Source organism: Verticillium dahliae, genomic scaffold (genome assembly GCF_000150675.1).
Source record: "Verticillium dahliae VdLs.17 supercont1.2 genomic scaffold, whole genome shotgun sequence".
NCBI classification, from domain to species: Eukaryota; Fungi; Ascomycota; class Sordariomycetes; order Glomerellales; family Plectosphaerellaceae; genus Verticillium; species Verticillium dahliae.
The window spans coordinates 2,259,640-2,278,925 of record NW_009276916.1 but is presented as its reverse complement, the minus strand read 5'-3'; the positions used below and the strand labels follow the sequence as shown (position 1 = coordinate 2,278,925).

General features: G+C 55.6%; 3 protein-coding genes across 3 annotated transcripts; all 3 read left to right on the top strand.

Moving 5' to 3' along the window:
* Window positions 1-3,693: 3,693 nt before the first annotated feature.
* Window positions 3,694-5,340, top strand: VDAG_01558 (uncharacterized protein; the record flags this gene model as incomplete). Its single annotated transcript, XM_009650444.1, has 1 exon — window positions 3,694-5,340. One exon carries the CDS (start codon window positions 3,694-3,696, stop codon window positions 5,338-5,340), a length of 1,647 nt encoding a protein of 548 aa, XP_009648739.1.
* A 4,412-nt stretch (window positions 5,341-9,752) lies between these two features.
* VDAG_01557 (sterol regulatory element binding protein Sre1) lies at window positions 9,753-13,164 on the top strand (the record flags this gene model as incomplete). Its single annotated transcript, XM_009650443.1, has 2 exons — window positions 9,753-11,010; window positions 11,062-13,164. Exons 1-2 carry the CDS (start codon window positions 10,123-10,125, stop codon window positions 13,162-13,164), a joined length of 2,991 nt encoding a protein of 996 aa, XP_009648738.1. The 5' UTR covers window positions 9,753-10,122.
* Window positions 13,165-15,556: 2,392 nt separating this feature from the next.
* Window positions 15,557-17,909, top strand: VDAG_01556 (neutral ceramidase; the record flags this gene model as incomplete). Its single annotated transcript, XM_009650442.1, has 4 exons — window positions 15,557-16,099; window positions 16,149-16,661; window positions 16,723-17,229; window positions 17,307-17,909. 4 exons carry the CDS (start codon window positions 15,557-15,559, stop codon window positions 17,907-17,909), a joined length of 2,166 nt encoding a protein of 721 aa, XP_009648737.1.
* Between the last annotated feature and the right edge of the window lie 1,377 nt (window positions 17,910-19,286).

Genomic DNA, 19,286 nt, shown 5'->3' with positions numbered 1-19,286 from the left:
GGGGTTCATACCGGCAGCATTTGCGAATTACAGACTTCGGAGGAGCCTCGTCTTGTCAGGCTCAAACAAAGACAGGGGTCGACCATCGCTTAAGCACAGCCGTCATGGTCGTACCAACCGCAAAAACGAATTCTGCATGCTGGCGTCACTTGAAGATTCTGTTGGCTCATGAATCCTTCTGCCGCTTCCGCCCCCGCAACGATGCAATGCAAGCAGCATGTTGAAGCGGCCAACACAGCTGCTGTTGCCTGATTCTCCCCTGCTTTAGGTCTGTTGCCCATGGAGACACCGCCACCTTCACGCCTTGCTCACATGTAAATACCTGACCCTGGGATGAGGCTTTTCAACTCGAAAACGGGTCAGTGACCGCTGGACGAGCCATTCGACGAGGCAAGTCCGCTCGTTTTAAGAGTCATCTGGCAAGATTGAACCGTCAACTTTCAGATATAAGACACGCATCTGTCCTTCTTCCGCCGGCTCTATTTCTTTCATACCGTCCTCGCCGTCTTCTCCAGTTCATCTGTGCCCCTAGCGACCCCCGCCAACGATTTCACCCGAGTCAGAATGCGTTTCGCTCCGATCCTCTTCAACTTTGTTGCCGGCGTCTCTGCTAATGACATCTGGCTGAACTGGGATGCCACTGACTGTCGCGGAAAGAACAGTGTCCACTGTGCAAACGTAAGTCCCAACGTGTGTTGTTCGGTCCCAAACCCAGGGAGCCCTTTCGCCAGCATCGACTTCAGGGAGATCACAACTGGTTGGAGCAATCGAGCCACCGGCCATCAGGGCAGCCAATGTGGCAACATCATCTCGTCGCAGGCCACCTTTGGCCAAGACACATCTGTCTGCATGTCCTTCGGTGGGTACGGAGGTGGCGGCTATCACTTCATCAACGACCGAAGACGCTCCATTCGTGCCCGAGAGGATTGTCCCGATGTTATGAGGCCATCTATTGTCTCATTCGACGGCGTCAGATTCAATCTTACAAGCTTCTTATCTCGAAATGGTACGCAATGCATTGGTCCATCATCCCTTCCAGATATTGTCTGCTAACATTGGTGCAGTGAGTACAATTTGGATTTTAGGAAGATCTGGCGATGGCTTTGTCTTTCTCTTTGGACATTGTCACACCCGCGCCACGGAATCCCGCGCCTCGGCCATATTCACTAACAGCTGCGTTTAGTATCGACATCGCGGCAGCTGACAGGGACCCCGAGGATGTCCCTGGGAAGTTCCACGTGTACAAGATGGAGTAGAAGGCCTTGTTTGATCCCTAGGTGCATTGAGCGGCACTTGGTTTTGGAAGGGACGACATGAATGTGATTTTTCTTCTTCTCCGGCTCTGGGCGACCCCGAGTTTGCCCTGTATTGGTATTGAAGCACGTCACTATTTGTATGTACTTCAGCCTTCATTTCACGTAGCCCCTATGTCTGAGCGGATATTATCTGTTTGACGGAGGGCTTGGAGAATGTCCCTGCGAATTCAGTACCGCCAAGTAGAGTCCATGATGCACCAAGCCACCGTTCAAGGTTCTTCGGGCTACTTGCGCTGCAACACTAAGAGATACTGATAGTACGCTACGGCTAAAAGGGGCCATGTCGGTCACTGCTCACCGAGAAAACCCCAGTGTGATGTCCCCGTGTGCCGTCATGGCGATATGAGTATGCAAACTGCTTCCCGCTTTGTGAGGTACATGGATTACCCAAACGGAAAGGAGAGCGGCGCCGAAGCTTCACATGACGGTATTGCCAATTGTGGCTGACTTGTGCTGGCTGAGCCACTGCTGTAACTCGGTCGACGACCTGGGCTTAAAGCAGCGAGGCTCTTCCCCTCCCTTCCCACCCAACCAACGACTCGCTGGTGCACCTGCAGACTGTGTATTGTCAATGCAAGCCATCATCACATTATCGACTCCAGCGACCAAAATAGCAACATGTCAGCTCGGCAGAGACGGTGTCTCCAGGGTTCATATTTGACGGGCATGGTGCGTGCCAAGTCCTGAGCATGTGCACGAGTGGCATGACGACGATCAAGATGGTGCCCGCCGTCTTTCTACATGGACGTCTTGCTTGTAGCTGGGCCTGGATCCGCGTACGCCTGGCATATCGCGACCTCATCAGCAACGATCAAAGAATCGCTGAACGCTAGAATAACCAAGCGACAAGGAATGGATCACTCGGTCCCGAACCATGCCGCGCCGCGAGCCTCATCCCGCTGCCATGTTCCCTTCCCACCCTCTTGTCTCGTGAGGGTTGTCGAGAGTCGAGACCCTTACCGTTGGCAGTTGTGGGGTCTCTGTCGGAGGTCGTTCCTGGCCTCTAATAGGTTCAGAACCGTATCTCTGGATCGTTGGTCACATCGCTTCACAGTCAAGTTTTGGTTGAGGCTCCCGCCCCAAGCGCGGACAGCAAGCCATCGACGCAGAGAAAATCAGACCCCGCGCAAGAACACCAACATCATAAGTTTCCTGCAGCGTGCTCATCACCACCTGTCAGCATCAAATTCTCATCACTCTCAATCACGTTGTGATGGGCGAGACCACATGTCTCTTGTGATCACAGTCCGCGAGTCGTGTCGGCACCTTAGCACCGAGAGAAACACACGCCTCTCGGCATTTCATTCGAGGGGCGACGAGAAGAAGCGGTGATGTGACGGCGCGACGGGCATATCTAGTGGATTATCGTCACACTTCCATCCACCATTCGAGGTGCTCTGATCATCGCTGTCTGATTGTTGTTGGCCCCACCGCCGGTCGCGAGGTAACCTGCCGCAACGAACAGGAGGAACCGAGAGGGGGAGAGAAACACGAGAGACATGCCTGCCGTCCCAGCGCTGAGGTCATGGGTCGACTAGTAGAGGAGAAAGTTGCAGCTTGCCGGGCCCGCAGCAGGCACAGAACGGCTCTGTGTAATCCATTTGGAACCAGATACTCGTCCCACGGGTCCCAAATGACCAAGTCAAGTCGCCTCGCTCTCCGCTTCGACGCAGCCATACACCATGTCGAGCGAGGCAAGAAGCAGACGTCTTCATCTCCAAGGGCGGCTTGCCGTGCGAATGGAGCAGCAAGCGGCCGGGGGGGCTGGACTCGAGCGACTACTTGGCAACGCGGTGTGCCATCGGATATGCGCCTCTAGCTCGTCCGGCGCGGGGTTGATGGTGGGTAGATGTCGCCAATCATGACCCCGGCTGTACATAGTCGGCGCTTACAGCCCCTGGCCATCACGACGGTCCGGCCAACCACGTTTGAAATGCAGTCTTCAACCTCCCGCCCCCCCTCGTCAGTCGGCGCTCGACAGGTTGATGGAGGGCCACAAACGGCCCCAGACGTCCCCTCAAGGGTCGACCAAGTCACGGCGCCGTGCCTTCGTGGGCGCTATTTTCCTCCTCTGCTCTCATGCAAGGTGTGACCACTGGCGTCGTGAGCATGGCTAGTGCCTGGGGCCATCCTGTGCCACCTCGAGCCATCCCGGGCCCTTCCAGCAAGTCAGAACGCAGCTTGCATCGCACAGCGCCAATCTCGACGCAGTGCCGAACTTCATCAACCGCTATATACCTTTGTGCGCCGCGTATCCGACCCTCTTTCATGTTACTCTCCCATGTGTAATGTGTTTCGGATCGCCCGCCAGGAGGTAGGATCATCACAGCTGGTTCAGCTGGTTCACCCTTTAAGACTTCCGGACGTCCTCACCACGATGTCCGGAGTCCGACCTCGCCAACAACCTCTCCGCCTCTCTTTTCTTGGCCCATCGTCGCTCCTTCTTGCAACAACGTCCATCTTGCTCACACCCGTCGCCGCCTCACCAATCTCGCCTCTCGCCGTCGTAGGCCAGCAACAGCAACGACGAGACAACAATCCTCTCAACATTGAGTGGGGTCCCGCGCCAGCTCCCGAAGACGGCCCTCCTCTCTCCGCAGGTGCGCTGAGAGACACGAAATACCTGCCGATCCAGATTGGTGCCATTGTCGGTGCTTACGGAGTCTCACTGGTGCTGGTCGCCATCCTCATCCTCATTCTTTCCAAAAAGCGTCGCGAGCATCTCAAAGCCGCCGACGAAGAAGAAGAAGACGAAGAGGACCTGGAAGCCGTCTTTTTTGAAGACGACAGGAAGCAGCTACCGAGTCTCATCATCCCACCCCGGCCCGAATCACCACGCAGCATCCCACGGAGTCCCGTTCGCAACTTCTCGTACCCGTCGCCAGACAGAAGCGAGTTCTTCCCCAGTCCGGTGACACCCTACATCTCCCCTTCGCCCTCCTCCACGCTCCACGCCCCCGGTGTTGATTTCGCAGTCGACCAGCGTGTGGTCGCAGCCGACAGACACATGGCGCAAACCCAGCTCGAAGACATGTACAAGTACGTGATGGAACAGGAGGAGGCCAAGGCCAAAGGCATCATCCTCCAGGGACCGCCTGCGCCTGTCATCGCCTCCTCCTACCCAAGGTCGTCGACGTCCGACCGGTCGACCGCGCCATCCACTCTCAAGAAGGAGAAGAACAAGCCCGCCGCCCTCAACCTCACCGAGGAGAAGAAGTCGCGCACCTCTTCCATCCTCTCGGCCCTGCGCTCCCCCAAGAAGAAGACGGGCGTACGCGGCATCAGCATCTCGTCTCCCATGATGACGCCAAAATCCGCCACTTTCCCCCGGTATGAGGCTCAGGAGATGGACACCATTCCTCCTCGTCACTATGCCCCGCCCCCGCCGCCTCCGGTCCCTACCGACCAGGTACCCTTTGGCCTGCAGCGAGGACAGGTGCAGACCGCACCCATCTCCCCTGATCAATCGCCAGAGAGCACGCAGAGCATCGACGAGCGCATTGGCTTCCAGCTGCCCCTCAGCCAGCCGCCCAAGCACGGCAACCACCACCGCAACATCTCATCGGCCCCCACTGAGGCCGATCCCATCTCGGCCGCATCTGACCATTCTCAGACGCCTCTTGTCGGTCTTCCCACATCCCCAAAGCCCCATGTCACGCGTTTCCCCACGCTGCCGGCCTCACCTAAGCCTGGCGCCACCTTCCAGCGTCCCAATGCCCCCTCGGCCGTCCGCACCGGCGGCGCCTTGCCCTTGCGCGCCTATGAGCCTTCTCTGGCTTCCCCATCCATGGTGGCACATAACACCAAGCAGACGACGTTTGAGCGCACAGGTCCTCTCTCGCCGAGCGGCCTGCGCACGCCGGCTACCGGGGCCGCAGTGCCGTACTCTCCGTACCAGCCCTTCACCCCTTGTATCCCCATGACACCGTCCCTGGTGTCCAAGGCGGACCGCAAGCGCATGAAGCGTCTGGAGCCCAAGACGCCGACCATGGAAATGGTGCGCGACAGCGAGGACGTATGGTAACGGCGAAAGGTCCCCTCAACAATGGGAGGAGGACTGTAATTTAGGACAAAACGGAATCTCGGGGCTTTCGATATTTAGACAATCCGGCAGCGGGCAGTGAGACAACAATGCCTTCTCGGGCTGGGTATTTTCTTTTGCTATCTCTCTCTATCTCTCTTGGTGCAGTGGAAGGAGGAGGGAGTCATGACGGTGGCATCTTGCATTGCGAGGGGGTTCTCACGATAGGCGAGTTGATGAAGGTGCATGTGGGGTCTTGTTTGTCGATATACCACCGAACGTGTCGTCTCAGGACATGTTTCTCTTTTGCTTTGTTTGGATAGTATATACACACCTTGGCCTTTCGGCTGAACCCCTTTCCTGAGTGATTTGTGCATCGCGAAAAAGGACGATAGACAGACGTGGACTGGACCAGGCGATGAGACGAGGATCATCTCCTGTCGGCGCTTGGATGGGGGTCGATACCGCGGCAGGGGCTGGTTGGCGTCTGTGAAGTTGACAAGACTGAGCTGCATGCACCTAAAAATAACTTTCAATGTGAGGTCCCAGTTCAACCCCTCCCGGCCGGGGCCTATTGGAACGTCTGTAGTATCTCGGTCCGTACCAGGGGCGTCGATTTTGCGAGTGGCTATTTTCACAAGGTGTTTGAGGGGGGCCAGAAGTTGGCCAGAAATGGATGAGCGTCAGGCTGAGATGATGGATGAAGTTTCTGCCCAGTTTTGATATCGTTGAGTTTTGTTCTTGGGCTATAGTACATGGTAAACACACGACCATCCTCGATTTGATGTCGATGATAAGTTCCAGGCGTTCCGCCTACTTATCACCGCTGCTTACATGAAATTCCCCCCTTTACCCTACAGAGCTATGGAAAAAAATGAACGAATCAATTAATTGTTTGTCCTGCTCATACCTGCATCGTGCATGCTTCTTCCCTAGCTGCAACCTTCATCCTGATTCCCTGCTCCCCTTTCCTGCTTCCATTGTTCTAACATATTCACCAAACTTCTTGTCATTGAACTACAATTCAAGAGAAGTTATGCCGTGCAATTATTATCCTGATCTTGAACCACTCGACTAGCGAGGAGCCAGGCTTGGCCTGGTCTCTTCACCAATGCTTGAACTCGGTTGTTTGGGATATATGCGGCAGCCCGCACGCTTTAATCGAAACGAAGTTACTGTGAGAAGACTTATTAAACGAGAATTCCGCAACTGGCATGGGCAACGCGAACTGTCAAGACGAAATGCTGGCTGGATGCGGAGTTGAAGTCAGGTCGTTCCAACAAGCATCATGATGCTATACGGTAGAACCCAACTGACGATGTGTTTCCGAGGCTTCACGACAGACCATATCAGAAATCTTATTACACTAAAAATTCAATAGACGCAATGAAATCGATTTCGCCAAGTCATGTTAGTTATAACGTGTCAGGAGGTGCCTGAGGAGCTATTGAGCAGGAGGCTGGTTAGAAGGCTAGGAACTACTATGTATCGCCTGCGGACCACGTGTGGAAGATATCTGCACTCCATCCAAACACGCCCTGATGCAACGACACATCCAATGGCACTTTATGGATTTGAGATGACATAGCTCTATCAAATACGATACGTACCTTGATAAACATCAATAAATCCATCGACACGCTGTCACTTCCTGTCTCTGTTGCTACGTTTTGTACGATTATAACATAAGCCGCAACTCTACAGCGTTACCGTGATGAGACAATTTTGATAAGAACGACGCCCATGCTGGGCCATTGGAAGTCCTTCCGTTACGTATTCAGATCCTGAACGTAGGATAATTCTGTACATTGAACGATGAATGCCACGCCTCCCTTGAAGTTTGTTCCATGCGCCCACCTAGCCCATTGTCCCGTCCAAAGCTACCGCAGCTAGCTACATAACCACCAACGCCTCACTTGCAATAATCTACATGCTGTGCTCTGACCGATTCCACGAATTCGTAGCCTGAGACTCAGTTGATATGCCTGATGATGGTTCAATGTCCGCGGTTTGCACTGTATCAGACTTGCCTGTGAGTCTTTCTAGCCTTCGCCTCTCAGTCCTGGCCGCCCGTCTAATTTTCCTCCTAGCACGGCTCTCAACCTTTGCCTGCTTTCCAGCTTCAATTATCGGTGCCTGTATCTCTGCTCTGGATAAGGGTCTCGGGGCTTGTGCCACCTCTCTGAATGTCTGGAGTATCGGCAAAAAAGAGCTCGATGGTTGAAGTTCCGCATCACGGACTGCAAGCATGAGCAAGGCCTGCAGGCAGAGTCTGGCGTCGTTACCGGCTGCATGTAGGTACGGGTATGGTATCTGCAATGTGTCGAGTAGTTTCTCCAGGCCCACCTATAGTGCAGCTGGAGAGAGAACTGCGCCACCTTGTTGGTATCTATAATGTAAAGAGATGTTTCCTCGATGTTGATGCCGAGTTGTTGAGTGATTTTGAGATCTGAATTGGCTCCGTGTAGTACCACAACCACGTCTCGGTCAGCCGTCAGAGATTCGAACTTAGGCTTGACATCGCCAAGAGCGATGGGCTGGGAAGTTCCGAATAAGAATTTGTTAGATGCTCGTCGGCAGTACGCTGAATTACCAACAGTGAATTGATAAGACCTGATCGCAGGGTTGCAAGGTCGGTCTAGTCTTGGCTCTTGCAGCAATCTCTCCAGCTTTCGAGTATCCGATATCGAGAACCCGATGTGGATTTGCTGGTCTGGTTCCAATTTCTCGTAACCTTGAACGTATCGATATCGAGCCCTACAAACAAGACATCCTTCATCGACGACTTTTGTAACGTGTCGATTGGCTTTTTCAGATGAACAGCATGAGAGGCAGGCTCGTTGTGGTATCCTAAGAGCTGTCGAAGAACTAATGTTTCGTCTCTCAAGAGCCCAGTGTGAGCTGGCGCGCCTTGTGTGGACCCAAAAGCCTCGGGCTGCGGATAGGTAGCCATACGCGAAAATAATGTCTTCTGCTGTTGAATGGCTGCGGAGAAACGACCATGCAGGTAGTATGTTGGGTTTGATCGATCGAAATTGCAAGCCATGCAAGTCGGTAGATGATTCAGGCAAACAGATGTCATGTGATAATCAACGGGAAGGTAGTTTGGGAACCCAATGGGTATATAAGCTCACAGATAATGGTCTCATCTGGCTAGGTACCTCATATGCCTTGCCTGAGGTAAATACCGATTGTGCTCATTTGGTACTTCCTCCGACGCTTTTAACCTGTCTAAGCTGCTTAGAGTTCCAGCTTTGCTTGTACCCGGATGAAGCATTGACTGATTTCAACAAGCTTTTCTACGAATAACTACACAATGCTCCGCCTCACGACGCATGCTAAGTACACCGTGTTTCCTGAATCTTAACGTCGGGTGGCGTAGCCGTTTTGGTCGGTGTGGCCATTCGCAGATTGACTTTATGAGTGGCGTATGCATGCGCGTTTACAAATGTGTCGGGGATAGAATAATTCAACAGGAATGGAGACACTGATGATTGAATCTGAGGATACTCATAAGCTACTCTTAAGTGAAGCTAGGATTCGCAACACAGGTCCTGACTACAGCCATTTGACGAACATGTCAACATTGTGGTCTGCCCTGACAGCATGACGGGGGCACCGATTAGTACGAACGTATGTCTTGACTTACACATATCGACCGAAAGAGCCGTCGGAAAAAAAGAATGGCGTTTACTTGCTTGCATGAAGCGCAGGACATGAACGTGGGTTGAAGGGTGGTAGTATGATCAATCCTGGAATATCCGACGTCCAAGTTCAGTACAGCTCTTCGAGTCCTTCGCTAAGTGCGTGTCGGTCACAGTAATAATTCAATATGGTCAATATCATGGCACTTTCGCATCTATGCAGATTACCCAAGGCTCGATAACCAGCAAGGTGCATGGTATGGCACCAAGCCACAGCGCCCAATGAAACCGTGGATAGGGCGCAAAGACTTGTCTCACATAATCGATCGACTCAGGAAACTAGGCTTTGGAGCGAACCTCAGCAAACGAACAGCACAAAGAGGAATATAAAGCCGCCAGAGATGTCCGGCGGGATTGACAGTGATGGTAGACAGATCGACATGATGAGACAGTCCTGAAGCGGGACTGAGGGAGACGGATCAGGGATGGTAGGCTGCTGAGTCACCCGGAACAGGCCGGAAGTGCCGTGGTCTGGCCGGCTTGGTCCCCGTTAGACGGTTATGGTGGGCCCTCAGATCCGTTATCCAGATGGCAAACTGGGTATGGCGGGTGCGACCTGTGCGACGACAGGCAGGTAGGTGCCCAAGGTGCCTTTCCCCCCCCCCACTTGGTGACCGAGTTTGGGCAGGTTCGACTGGCTGACCAGAGCGGCTTGGCGCAGCTGAGCCCATGTCGCTTCAACATCGTACGATGCCCCCCCGGTTTCGATCCGTCCCAGATTCTTCCGACTCCTGTCCTCTGCACCTCCTCCTCTGCCATTCCACGCCCGTCACGCTCAACGATCACATTCCATCCATTTGCCAATCCCCGGCCCCTACGGCATCGTCCCGACCGTCATACGATTATCTTCCGCGACTCCCTGCCTCGAGCCCATACTCATCCCAATCATCTACCGCAGTCCACTGGATCTCTGCCCAACCTCGTACGACTCTCTTTCGCAGCTCGCCTCGCCTCGCTTGACAAGCCTTCCTCTGCCCGCCTCTGCCCGCCCACTCCCGTGGCCATCGGACCTCTGGGCCACGACCCCGTCGCGCTGGATGCCTGTGGTCAGCCCATGGTTGCATATCCTTCCCACGGCAACATGACCGACCAAGCTTCTGGAGCCATTTATGGCTTTGATGACTCCAACCTCGGTGCGCAGCCTCCCTTCATCGACGACAATGCCGCTCAGCGTGTGAAGACCGACCCCTCCCAGTCCAACATCGCGACCAGCAACCAGGCCGATACCGACAATCAGTTCCTGTATGATTCGTCCAATTGGGCCTACCAGGACACCCCGTCGTACGACGGCTTCAACTTTGCTGCCGCGAGCAGTGCCGCCGACTCCGTGCCTCTCTTCCAGACCGCGTCCTGGGACGTGGCACCCGCCCCTCAGCAACAGCAGCAGGCCTCGCCTTCGACTGGCACCAGTGCTACCTACGACCAGTCCAACAACACTTCGTCGTCGGGATACTACCCCAACCCCACCATCAACAACAGCAACAACGCCGCACAAGCCTCCCTCAGGCAGGGTGCCCCTCAGCGATATAACGCGCCAGGCGGCGAGACGCTGAACCTCCTGACACCTGCCCAACAGGAGAAACTACGGAGCATCGCCATGCCCGCCCATCTGCAGTACAACTCGCCCAAGAGTGAGCCGAGTCCCGGGTCCGCTGCCGCGGGGGCTCTTTCGTCTCCAGATGGCACCGATCAATTTGGCAAGCCTCTCAGTCGGAAGAGAAAGTCGTCGGCCGACGCTGAGGATGATGAAGATGAGCTCGACGAAGATGGCAACCAGCCTGTCAAGAAGACGGCCCACAACATGATTGAGAAGCGCTATCGGACGAACCTCAACGACAAGATCGCAGCGTTGAGAGACAGCGTCCCCAGTTTGCGCATCATGTCGAAGAGTGCGAGGGGCGAAGATACGACGGAAGACCGTGAAGAGCTGCACGGCCTGACACCGGCTCACAAATTGAACAAGGCAACGGTATGTTTGGTGATGCTGCTGAACTGAAACGCCAACTAACCTTCACTTCAGGTGCTGAGTAAGGCTACCGAATATATCCGCCATCTCGAGAAGCGAAATAACCGCTTGCTGGATGAGAATGGTGCGATGCAGGCGCGGATCGCAGCCTTTGAAAAACTGTTCATGGCCGGTGCCATGACCGGTGCCATGAGCCCAATGCAACAACCACCCACGCCAATGCAGTACCCTCAGGATCAATACATCAACACACCCATGGGTACACCTCGCGGCGACGCGCCCCAGGGCATGATGACCGTTCCCGAAGATATGAAGCGCATCATCGCCGCTCAGATGGCTGCCGGTCAGCCTTATCCGGTGCCGCAGCAACAGTTCCGTGGCAATCCTGGTCTGCTTCGCCAACAACAGATCCAGCAGCAGCAACAAGCACAGCAAGGCGGCCGATGGGGCAACAACGCACCCTATTTCGGCAAGTTGATGGTCGGCTCTCTGGCTGGCCTGATGATTATCGAGGCTGTGCGTACCGAAGAGCAAAGCAACGAGACACCAGAAGGCCGTGGTCTGTTCGCGGTTCCGATGCAACTTCTCAGCGCCCTCAAGTCCAGCAACTTCCACGTCGCTGGTCACGTCATCCCCGCCGCGCACTTTATCTCTCACCTCAAAGTTCTTCTTTTCTTCGGCATCTTCCTTACTGTCTTCATGCCTTCGCTCTTTGCCCCTTCAGACAAGAAGCAGAAGAAGGGCGCGGAACAGATGAGTAGCTCGCTCGAACCTGCTCCTTCGCTGGCATCGCCCATTCATGTCCGACGACAGGCATGGCTTACTGCGATCCAGACAGTCTGGGTCCCAAAGCACAACTTCTTTCTAGAGGCGGCTGCCCTCATCCTCAAAACCATGAAGCTGAGCCTACGAAACACGATCGGAGTCCACGGCTACCAGGCACTGACTGGATTCACCGAAGAACAGGAGGCAGCCCGCGTCAAGGCATGGTCGATTGCTCTGGATGCGCAATTGGCCGGTGGAGACGTCGAGGTGAACAAGAGCCGGCTGACACTGACCTTGTTGGCATCTGGCACACTCCCTGATACCCCCCTTCGATCCATGCTGAAGGCGCTTCACATTCGGGTTCTGCTCTGGGATCTCGGCTCCCGCGGCATTCACAATACCATCGCCACGAAGCTGGCGAGGTCCCGCTGGAACGAGGCCAAGCAACTAAACAGGATCCTCACACAACAACGACGCGTCTCAGAGCAAGCAAACGACGATGAGCTTCCCGAACATCTTGCTGCGCTGCTGGAACAAGAGTGCGACAACGTCTTGAACTGCCACATCATCCGACGAGCCTATAACCTGGCATGGAATCTTCCAACCACCGAAAACGCGAACGAGCAGACGGAAGGTATGGATGCTGTTGTGGATGATCAGGCCGTGCGATCCCCCATGGATGCGGTGGCGGCTTGGTGGTCCAGTCAGGAAGTCCAGCGGGCTTTGACTGCCAGCCTGAGTGCTGGCAAGGATGAGACCGAGTCTCAGAAGGTCGTGTCGGGCCACCTCGACAATGCCCTCAAGGCAGCTCCCGTTGCGTCAGGCGCGCAGGCACGAGCTCTCGTCGCTCGTGCTGTCCTCGTTGACGAGAAGCGGGGTGCTAGCATCGCATCTGCGATCCAAACTGTCCAGCCCGGCGTCGTACAGGCACCCATCAACGACATTGTGTCTCCGATCCTAGATTCATCTTCGCCAGCCGTTCAGACGCCCGATGTCCAGGTGGCGCTACGGTGCGCCATGGCAATTGCCCATCTCCAACGTTTCAAGGCGGGACCGGCCCCTCGAGAGAGCACCCAACTCGTGGAGAAGCTCGCACAACCCAGCGTCACGGCGAGCATGTCGCTCCTCGGATGCACGGCACTATTCAAGCTCATGACAGAGCTCCACACGCATCCCTCAGCTGCCGAGGCATTCAGCACCTCGCTCGAACGCCTGGCTGGTAGCCTCCGCATCTGGATCGGCAGCACGCCAGGCGAGCAGTGTGGGTTGGATCAGGACGTCCGCCACAAGATGGTGGATCGTTGCTTGAGCATTACGAGGAGCGTCGTGGGCATGGAGACCGACACAGGGCACGGCAGCATGAGCGAGTGTGAGGAGGAGCTCGGTTGCTGAGACTTGCGCCGGAACCGCGCTTTGCATTCATCTTTTTTTTTGTCTCGCCTTGGTACTTATTGATCGCGACTCCCGATGATCATCATTACAATGGTGTATATTCCCTGACGGGTCGCCCGTCTGTCTGTTAGCGGCGTCTTGTGTATTTTTTTTTGGTTGTTTTACTGTTGTGCTTGTCTCATTGCGTCGAATAGGGTGGGATGGCGCAAGCTGGGCAGAAATACCCGGCGTTCAAATGGTATTTAGCTGGACCGGGATATGGATTCAGGTCAGGAGATTCGGGGAAAGAAAAACGGGGCGAGCGGTGAATCAAGCATATGCAGGTGCAGACTGTGAGAAATACAGTTCTCATTCACGGTGACGCCTCATCTTTTCCTCATGATGGGTACGAAGTGGGACACGATGGGCAGAAGGCGAGGTGTTGGCAGAAGGAGGATATGGCACGGAAGAGAGAGTAGTAGGCTGTGCAGTTGAGCACAGGCGATAGGGCGTTCTTGTTTTGGTGTAAGCCTGACTACCTATCTGGCTGCCATGTGTACCGTACTTTTAGATCAACATAGTTGTGTAATTTCAAAGCCATACGCTTGACGTTGACGAATCTGCCATTTCCCGTCCCAAAACTCTCAATCTTATCGAGTGAAGACGCAGGGGGGGGCGCATTTCTTCTTCTGTTTGATGAGAAGGACGCCCATCCACGCTTGACTGAATCAATGTTTCATCGACAGGGGGTCTGCCAGGCGCAATAGCCGTACCTTGGCGTGCGTGACGGGCGCCACTCTGTCTTATCTCGACAACATTCGGCCGCCGCTTTGGCCCTGACGGGTTTCCCTGACGGGTTTCCTTGACGGGTTTCCTTGACGTTGAGGCCTGAATGCTTCACTCCCTCACCTCACTCACCACAAGGGCACACGCACGCGAGCCAGCCAGCGCACACGAGGCTTTCCCAACCTGGACCTGATGCCGGCATCGTGCAGTATCCACACGTCATACGACCTGCAAGATCCTCCTATCTTCAATATAACCACTGGAACTAACCCCTCCCCAATGCCGGTTCCCAAAGAGGTAGCTGCATCGCGTAAAAGCAAACAGGGGGGGGGGAGGTTGTGCGGCAGCCACATCCAGCACAGCAACTCAGCTCCAATCGCGCTAGCCATCAACTTTGCGTCTCTCAGCCAGCCTGCACTACGGGACATGGGACTTGGTGGAGTGAATAGACAGGTAAGGGGAAGGGGAGGGGAGGGGGACAAGAGGAGGGGGTAAGGGTTGCTAGCAAAACCTGGAAACCCAACCACTGCATCGAATAGAATCTGAGATGGAGGCCTTCTAATCTACAGCTCCCCGGCAGACGATCCAATAGCGCGCCGCTGGATGACCATCCCAATGCACCCTCTCTCTCTTTCCATCCTGGCCTATCTCATGCCTAGGTACGCAGTACCATCCATGTATGCCCATCCTTGGGTCTTCACCCCCTGGTCTCCCCCGCATTCGAGCGGGCACGTCGCGCGTGATGTCCGCCCAGCAGCCACACTGCCGGCGCGGCAGCTTTATTGGATGCGTGGGCGTTCGTTCGGTGGGGGGACTTCAACAAGAAAATCCAGAGGTTACGTCGTGTTCGAAGGTGGGATCACCGGAGTCAACGACCGTTTTTGGCCTCTTGACAGCCCGGCCTGGTCTCTGGCCTTTCTTCTCCCGAGAGCATCTTTTTCCTGTATAGGCCACACTCGCTTGCACACCCCTATGGCCCTATCCGTCCCTCGTTGCTCGTAGCACTTCGGCTGGCCCCCTCCTGCCCCCCCTTTGTCGCGCCCCTCCTGCTCGGTTGACGGTACGTGGGTGCTGGATCGTCTCCGGTTCGTCGAGCTCCCGGCCTTTGGGCGCACACCTGAACTGGAGGGGGTTGAATGGCGACCTAACTCGGCCCGGGAGCCTTGTCGACGTTGTGCGCTTTGATGCGCGTTGCTCTCCTCTTAGTGGTCTTACTTCCCTTGCGCAGGTCCGCTACTGTCGATCAGGAAGTATCGGCCGAGATCTCTTGGCTGGTTGAAGCGGCGCCTCTGGGAGCTATGGCATTTGCTACCTACTACCTGGAGGGAGGGGGAGGGGTGAGGGCGGGGGGCATGACTTGCCTTCTCGAAGCGAGGCTTCCTTCTCTTGCACCTACGTAGGCGGCGGGGAGGAGGAGAGACTATTGGAGCACGTTTGATGCGTTCCTGACTGTCTGACTTGTGACACCGCGGTTTGAAAGGGGGATATAAGGGTCGTGGTGAGGGGCACGGTTTCCTTGACCTGGAGGTTCTCCAGATGTTTGAGCATCTGCTTTTGCCTCGCCGCACTGCCAAGGTTTTGATCAAAAGTTATGTTTGTTGCGCAGCTTCGCCAGAGCAGCAGCATCATGCTGTCAAGGCTGCCCCTCTACGCCCTCCTCCTCTCTCTCTTCCTGAGCTTCGCCACGGCGGCCACGCTTGGTGATGACTTCATCAATGAGCGTCGCCAGGCTTCTGGCTCCAAGTACCTCCTCGGAGTCGGCAAAGCCGACATAACGGGCCCCGTCGTTGAGATTGGCTTTGCCGGCTATGCTGACCTCGATCAGAAGGGCACCGGCTTGCGCCAGCGACTGTACAGCCGTGCCTTCATTGTTGGCGACGCCTCCAAGCCCGCTGACAGGTTCGTCTACCTTGTTCTTGACACGCAGACGGGTGACACGGCCGTAAGAAGGGGCATTCTCGAGGGCGTCGCGGCGCTGGGCCCTGCGTACGCCGTGTACAACAAGAACAACATTGCCGTGACGGGCTCTCACAGCCACGCTGGACCGGGAGCCTTTTTCAACTACTTGCTGCCCCAAGTTACAAACTTGGGATTCGACAGACAGAGCTATCAGGCCATCGTCGATGGTGCTGTTCTGTCCGTCAAGAGGGCGCACGAGTCCTTAGCAGAGGTGAGTTGTCTCGTCTGGTTGGTTATACGAAAAGACTGACGTTTCCTAGGGTTACCTCGACTTTGGTACAGGAGAGGTCCCCAACGCCGCCATCAACCGCAGCCCCTGGGCCTACCTCCAGAACCCGGCTGCCGAGCGTGCGCGCTACGCTGGAGATGTCGACAAGACCATGACGCTGCTGCGCTTCCGCCGCGCCTTGGACAACAAGGCCCTCGGTGTGCTCAACTGGCTCGCCGTGCACCCGACGTCCATGCTGCAGAACAACACCAAGGTGGCGGGCGACAACAAGGGCGTGGCGTCGTGGCTTTTTGAGAAGGAGCTTGGTGGCGGATTCGTCGCTGGATTTGCCCAGGCGAACCATGCCGATACGACGCCCAATGTTCTCGGTGCCTGGTGCGATGACGGGTCGGGCCAGCAGTGCGACTTTGAGACGAGCACTTGTGCCGACGGCCTCTCGCAGTCATGCCGTGGGCGGGGCCCCGAGTTCAGAAAGCTGGATCTCGGTGTTTCGAGCGCTTACGAGATTGGGAGGAGGCAGTATGTTGGCGCCAAGGCCATTTTTGTAAGCTGTCTTGCCATCGCGTTCGTACCATGTCAGAGTACGAGAAGACTAACTTGACCAGGATGCGCTCGGCTCTAGATCGACGCCCATCACGGGCCCGACTGTCAAGTCCTTCCACTTCTTCCATAACATGACCTTTTCCAAGTTCCGCCTGCCTTCGGGTGAAGAGGTACAGACGTGCCCGGCCTCCCTTGGCTACTCCTTCGCCGCTGGCACGACCGACGGTCCTGGCGCCTTTGACTTCACGCAGGGCGACTCGACGGGAGAGAATCCCTTGTGGCGAGTCGTTGGTGGCATTCTGCGGGCGCCGTCAGCTGAGCAACAGGCGTGCCAGGAGCCGAAGCCCATCTTGCTTGACGTCGGTGGCGTGAACACTCCGTACGCGTGGAGCCCAAACATTGTCGATATTCAGACCCTGCGTGTAGGGCAACTTGTTCTCGTTGTCGGCAGTGCTGAGACGACGACCATGGCGGGCAGGCGATGGAGAGAGGCCGTGGCGGCGGCTTCGGGTAGCATCACGGGCGGAAGCCCTCTCGTTGTGCTCGGCGGTCCAGCAAACACATACTCGGTACGTTGGCCCCTTTTCTGGTCCCGCCTGTTGACCAAAATCATCCCCCCTCATGTGACGCCGACTAACGGATGCAGCACTACGTCACAACCCGCGAAGAGTACGACGTCCAGCGTTACGAAGGCGCTTCAACCTTCTACGGCCGCTACACGCTCGACGCCTACATCAACCTCACCATCTCGAACCTCCAGCACCTCGCCCCCGGCGCCACGACGCTGCCGCCCGCGGGCCCCGCGCCGCCCGACAACCGCGCCAACTCGCTCAACTTCAACACGGGCGTTGTCACGGACGGCGCGCCCGCGGGACGGGCTTTTGGCGCCGTCATCACGGCCCCCTCGGCGAGCTACGCCCGCGGGTCGGAGGTTGTGGTCAAGTTCCAGGGCGCGAACCCACGGAACGACCTCCGTCTCGAGGGCACGTATGCCGCCGTCGAGAGACGCGCGGCGGACGGGATGTGGAGCAAGGTGCGGGACGATGCCGACTGGTTTCTCGTGTACGAGTGGGCGCGGACCGACTGGCTGCTGGGACACAGCGAGGTGACGATCCGGTGGGAGACGGCGGAGGGCGGCTCGGCGGCTGCGGCGGGGACGTATCGGATTCGGTACTATGGTAACTCGAAGAGTCTCTTGGGCAGCATTCGTGCCTTTGAGGGCGTCACTGGGAGCTTTAATCTGGTTTGAGGGGGTTCGGGTATTGAGCAGGCTTTGTGGGGGCTTAGATAGGGGTAAGGGTTAGGGTTGGTGGGAGGACACGATTGGGAACAGCAGCACCACATTATGAGCCTGTGGCGGCATTTGAAATGAAGGAGCGGACATACCTTAATTTGTTTACTTTGCTTGTCGGAATAAATGACATCTTGGCAGCCCATCCTTGTGAAGACATGAAACTTGTGCCTGCGGGAACGATGACTGTGGACTCTGTATTGACATGTAGACTGCACAGAGAGGCTTAGCAAAGAGTCCTTTTGAATCAAGTCTGATTGAAATGCATGCATATTCACCTTGCCACGTCTCCTCTCATGACTGCTTCCTCAGGGACATGGTGGTTGGCTGGGCATTAGACGGTTGGCTCGGGAGCTGATTCTGCGACATTAGTTCTTAGCCGATGACCCCTTGTATTGGATTTTCTGTACTGCATTTTCATACACGCGCCCATGGCCTTTGTGACGACCTCAAGATAAGAAGTGTACCGTCAGCAACTGCTCCATCTCGATGCTCCCTTGAAAAGTAATTCATCCCATGGTTGGATGAACCCTCCTACAACAATGTGAAGTTTCCATCTGATGTTGAGCTGTACTGGCGCATTGCTCTCTAGGAAGACGTTCCGCAACCGGAGGACTCCCACGAGACATTTATGTGCATCCTTTACCAGAAATCCGCCCCGGCTATGGTGAACAAGGCGTATCTTGGCTACGTCGTGCTCTGGGCGTGCACAGAGCTTTGGGAGGCGCGCCGTGGGACACCCCGCCTCACCACACGTTTCGGTGCAATCACTCACGCTCCCTCAGATCCTGAAGACCCCTTCCCTCTAGAAACAAACGTTCCGAACAGGTATCCTGGGAGCCTCGGAATATCAATGAATTACAGCGATGGCATGAACAGCGACTTCCTCGAGCACCCAGAGAATCTCGTCAGTCTTGTCCAAGACTTTTGGCCGACACGAAGAGGTTCTCCTATTCTTCTATAAAAGGTTCTTGAAGAGGTTTGGTAGAGCAGGGGCGTCAAGAACCAATGCAACTCGAAGTTCTTGCTGGATATATCTGCCCATAAGCTTCCCAGCGTAGGTATCTGGAAGCATGATCATCGACCAGACGCCGGTCGTACTTGGGCAAATATGTCACCTTCGAATTCCCCCAATGCAAGACCTTACAAACAGGACGGATCAACTACTGGTTCTGAAGAACAAAGGAAGGTCAAGTTTTTGGTGGATGGTGGTCTTGAAGAGACCTCCGAAGAACGAATATCGCTAGACACGTTGTAGATATCGGATACCCCTGATCACGAGGACTGTGACAAACCAGATACCCACCCCTGCCATCCCTCGTATCTAGCTAACCT